Source organism: Sphaeroforma arctica, assembly GCF_001186125.1.
Source record: "Sphaeroforma arctica JP610 unplaced genomic scaffold supercont1.292, whole genome shotgun sequence".
NCBI lineage: Eukaryota > Ichthyosporea > Ichthyophonida > Sphaeroforma > Sphaeroforma arctica.
In genome coordinates, this window is record NW_014040266.1 from 15543 (window position 1) to 20282 (window position 4740).

The 4740-nt window shown below is 41.7% G+C and overlaps 1 protein-coding gene across 1 annotated transcript in view; it reads left to right on the top strand.

The window, feature by feature from the left end:
* Positions 1-1960: 1960 nt before the first annotated feature.
* Positions 1961-4740, top strand: part of SARC_04892 (hypothetical protein) — a gene marked incomplete at its 3' end in the record, with an annotated part of 5283 nt that continues 2503 nt past the window's right edge. The window contains exons 1-2 of the mRNA XM_014301253.1: positions 1961-3711; positions 4226-4436. Coding sequence (XP_014156728.1) covers positions 2012-3711; positions 4226-4436 — 1911 coding nt within the window. The 5' untranslated portion in view covers positions 1961-2011. The remainder of the gene's footprint in view (positions 3712-4225; positions 4437-4740) is intronic.

Here is a 4740-nt window from a genome sequence, read left to right on the forward strand (position 1 = left end):
GAGGGGTCTACCTCTTTATATGTCTAGTTTTTTTTGGGCCGACCCATATGTGAGTCGGGCCCTTTCGGGGGCCGGTCCATCAGCCTGCCCCTCCTCGGGCCGGCACTTCTGAAGTCTGAACCCGTTCGTGCATCTGTGTGTGTAAACTATTCACAACATTTTTAGCTTAGCTTGTAGTAATATCGAATAAATATATACACTACTATTTATTAATTTGTGATACAAGACACTTCGTGTGATTGTTGTTGTGTGAAAGTGAAATGCACGATTACGCAACCAACGTCAGGTGCCCACAAGTGTGCTGATTGCGACCGCAATATGCACAATGGCGAAGAGTATGACTCAATGGGTTACTGCTTGTCTGCAGATAAATGTCAGGCACCAGATTATCGTTGTGATTCTTTGTTCTACAATGACACACCGACTAAGCCAGACAACTCGACTCAAACTGTATCTGTAGCGATCGAGCCAGACAAAACAACACAGACTACTGAATATTTAGTGCCTTTGGTAGCCCCGTATCTGTCCCACAAGTCAGTCCCTGAACCTACCTGGTAGGGTGAACCTGACCGTGGAGTGTCTACCTTTTTATATGTCCAAAATTTTGCTAAGAACGGGAACTGGACATAAAAGAGGTTCGACTGATGGTTCAAATTGGAATCTATATAGGATCTTTTGGATAGCTCCATAGGTATACCAGACAAATGAGAGGAACGCTCAAAAATTCATATTTGACACTGATTTTCTTCTCTTTATACCCAAAACAAATAGGTCCAAGAAGGGTAACTTGATGACAAAATCACCCTTTTTGGGCGATTGATTGTTCATCTTTTTTTTATACCAGTTTTTCACACATATTCTTATTTTGCACTCTCAATTTTATGCATGTTTTTTTTTCCAGTACATTCAGACAGTCAGGCTGTCCGCTGCAAGTCTCTTTTTGTTCCCTCTCTCTCGCTCTCTATTTGTTTACTATTTTACTTTAGTAGAGAGTAGAGACGAGTAGAGAGCGAGAGCGAGAGAGAGAGAGAGAGTAAATAGTATATTTTGTTGCTATTTTTGTGAAAATGGGTTTTTTAATATTTATATATATATGTACTGTAGTCTGAAGGAAAGACATGCTTAAAGTATGAAAGTGTTGCCGCCCGGCCTGCCGCTGATCGGCTCCCAGCAGGACCCAGCCTCTGTGCCTCAGTGCCTCATCCGATTGACCGAGTCCCGAATACCCTTGACTCCCCCATCACTGGCGAGTCAGAAATATTTACTGAGAAGGAAGAGTATTTATTTTTGTCTTTTTAATGGTTTTTATGGCTTTATTTTAAAAGTATTAATATATATAGTATTTAAAAAAATATTGTCATGACATAAAATTTACATTTCTTCATTTTTTCTTTCTTTTTTTCTTAAAGCAATGCTCTGATTGTTCTCCCAGAGAGTAAATACAGGGCGTGGCCTGCTCTCGACTGTAAAATCTTTGTTTATTTGTTTTTTTTTATGTCGCTTTTTTATACAAAAACAAAACAGCTATTTTTTATACCTGCTGGGCTCTGCTGCTGGGTGACAGACTTGACAGGTCTTGGACTCTGGAGGCTGGAGCATGGACTTTGGAGCCTGGGGCCCTGGGCCCTGGGCCCTGTGGAGCCTGGAACCTATCTCTATGTACTCGAGTAGTAGAGAGAGAAACCCCAGAAGTAAAACAAAATCTGAAACCGATATCACGTTGCTGTCCTAATAATATTGAATATGTACGAAAGGATAGTTACACGCGAACTCACAGTGGAAACGAGTTAGACGATCAAGCGTGATGTGCTAATGGGTTCGAGAAGCTCGTTGTCAACTGTTATTGATTGTAATCTATTAGTAGTAACAACGCCTTCGTTGAAGGCGGTGTTCGGATTTGGTTTGGGGGTCTCAATAGTCACACCCTTTGAACAAAACTACGAGCATAGTTTGTATACATAACATTTAAAACTTGTCACTTTTAGGAGAAATTCAGATATACAATACAAATATGGCAGCATTCTTTGAAGGAGAACAGATTCCTAGCGTATCAAGGCGAAGGCATTCTGCGTTACCCGAGACAATTGCAGAGGGTTATGCACGTGCGTGCTCCATGCAGGCTGAGGCCAATTCAGTGTATGAATTCAAAGACCTATTCGAAAATTTTGATAGTAGTCGAGCACAAAATACGCAAAACACTTGTATAAATGAAGCAGATAGGACTAGTAGTATGAATTGTAACGTCGTGAGTGGTAACGGTATGGAAATACCTTTTAGCGGGTTGTTAAACATAGGTGCGTGCGGCGGGGATTTAGGTCGAGACGATAGCGTGTTCAATAACCAGATGGGGTCGCAACGTTCAGGGTTTGGAGATTTCGGCACTGATAGGAGACTAGCGATGGCAGCGTCAAATGAGAATTTGAGTTCGGTCGCAACTAGAGGTGCTCGGCGCGGGACTGTTAGCGGGTGTATTGGTTTCGATTTTAATCGTAGGGAGGGGTTCAATGCTAAAGTGAATCCAAATATTAACGAAACGCTGTTTCAAAAACAGAACGATGGTTTGGGGTACAATCGCCAAGCGCAGCTATTTGAGAATCATCACGATGCAAATGGGTACCCACTGCGAACCTCTTTGTCTATTAGAAGCTCTGGCGCCCAATTCAGCGGTTTGCACCAGTTTTCTGGTCTCAATATGAATAATAACTTTGGGATTGAAAACAGCAGCAATGACACTATCAGCAGTACCTTTACCAATCACAACAAAAGAAACAACAATCAGCAAATTAATAGCATTGGCAATAACAACAATATCAACAAAAACGGAAGTAGCCAAGGAAGCAGCGTCAACGGAGACTATATGAATAGTAGAACGAATAGTCATCATAGTATGAATAATTTGAGTCCGAATTCGAACTGGATGAATGGATCAAATATTGTAAACTGTAATAACACCCAAAGTAATCACAGTGCCAAGGTTGATCCTGAGATGAAATCTACTGGAGTCGGCTTAGATAGATTTTCACCGCCTCTAATAGACAGTAAATCATTAGAGGCAGGGTTGGGTGTGACAGACGAGCAGATGGAGATGTATGTGTCGGAGGCTCGAAAGATCAAAGAGCAACAACAACAACAACAACAGCTAGACAAGATCGCGGCAGCTAGAACAATGTCAAGAGAATCTCAACAACACTCGAATCAAGGTGATTTCGATTGCTACAATAGTGGGGGCTTGTTGAACGGAATGGATAAGCAGATACCCGCCAAACAAGAGGTTGTTGGCGGTCCTTCAGCAGCATACTTGAACAGGCGGCGGCATTCTGCTGCTCCCGTGCTGTTGAGTGGGAATCTCGTGAATGTTCCCTCGCGCTCTAATGGTTTAGATCTGTACAGTGTGAACGAAAGTAGTGGCCTTAATACATTGCAGCAGCAATTACTTTTCAACTCGCAGCATCATGAGCGGGCACAGAACTTCGATAACTATCAGGGTGATGGCGTGCAAGGGACCAGCAACAGGCTCTCTTGGAACGGTGTGAACATGGGAGGCTCAGGGCAGCAGGGAAATAACTTCAACACGAATCGTAATGAGAATCTAAGTGTTGTCGATACGCTAGCATGGCTGGAAGCTTCCGAGGGGTTGGATAGCGCTTCATCGGCTGCCGCGGACATATCCCGTTTGCACTTGAGCTATGACAATATGAATGGCGCTTTTGGGTAGGTTGTGTTTGACTTATTATCTCTAGCCGATATATTTGTTGTGTTTGACTTGTTTTCTCTAGCCGATATATTTGTTGTGCTTGACTTGTTATCTCTAGCCGATATGTTTGTTGTGTTTGACTTATTATCTCTAGCCGATATATTTGTTGTGCTTGACTTATTATCTCTAGCCGATACATTTGTTGTGTTTGACTTGTCATCTCTAGCCGATATATTTGTTGTGTTTGACTTATTATCTCTAGCCGATATTTTTGTTGTGTTTGACTTGTTATCTCAAGCCGATATATTTGTTGTGTTTGACTTATTATCTCTAGCCGATATATTTTTATGGTTTCCATGTACAGTATGCCAAAGTCTGGCGATCTCAAAAGATTGTGGATTTGTGAATTACGCTTGCCAAGTCGGTTTAGGGGATGGGCGGTTGAGAAAATCTCAATGCACGTGGTGCTATAGAACGCACACCAGAGGGACGTGTCAAATTCATGCTGTCCTTCACAATACACTATTACAGAGGGTCGCTTAGTTATTATAGTGATGGAATGTCGAATGCGAATGTAAGGAGTGCATCGCCAGCTGGGGATTTCATGGGACATACTTCGGGCAACTATATGCCAACACAAAGACATGGCGACGAAGGAATGTCTCCTACAGATAGCTTGCCCTCGGGAATGTCAGCCAGTAGACGCATGAGTCTCCCTTACATCAAGTATGCAATCGACGTTGTATATCTTTACTAGAAATTTGTGTGATCTCCTTTACCTCTGAGATCGCTGAGTCAGTCCTAATTTAGTCACCCCAAATATTCTCTCGCCAGAGATGTCTCTTTCGACTGTGTCGGGGATAGCATTCTCACATAAATACTCTCTATCTCATATATATATATATATATATATGTATATATAGATATTATACATATATATATATAGATATATATATATATATATATATATATATATATAGTGTGTGTGTGTGTGTGTGTGTGTGTGTGTATGTGTGTGTGTGTGTATGTATGTATGTGTAGTGTGT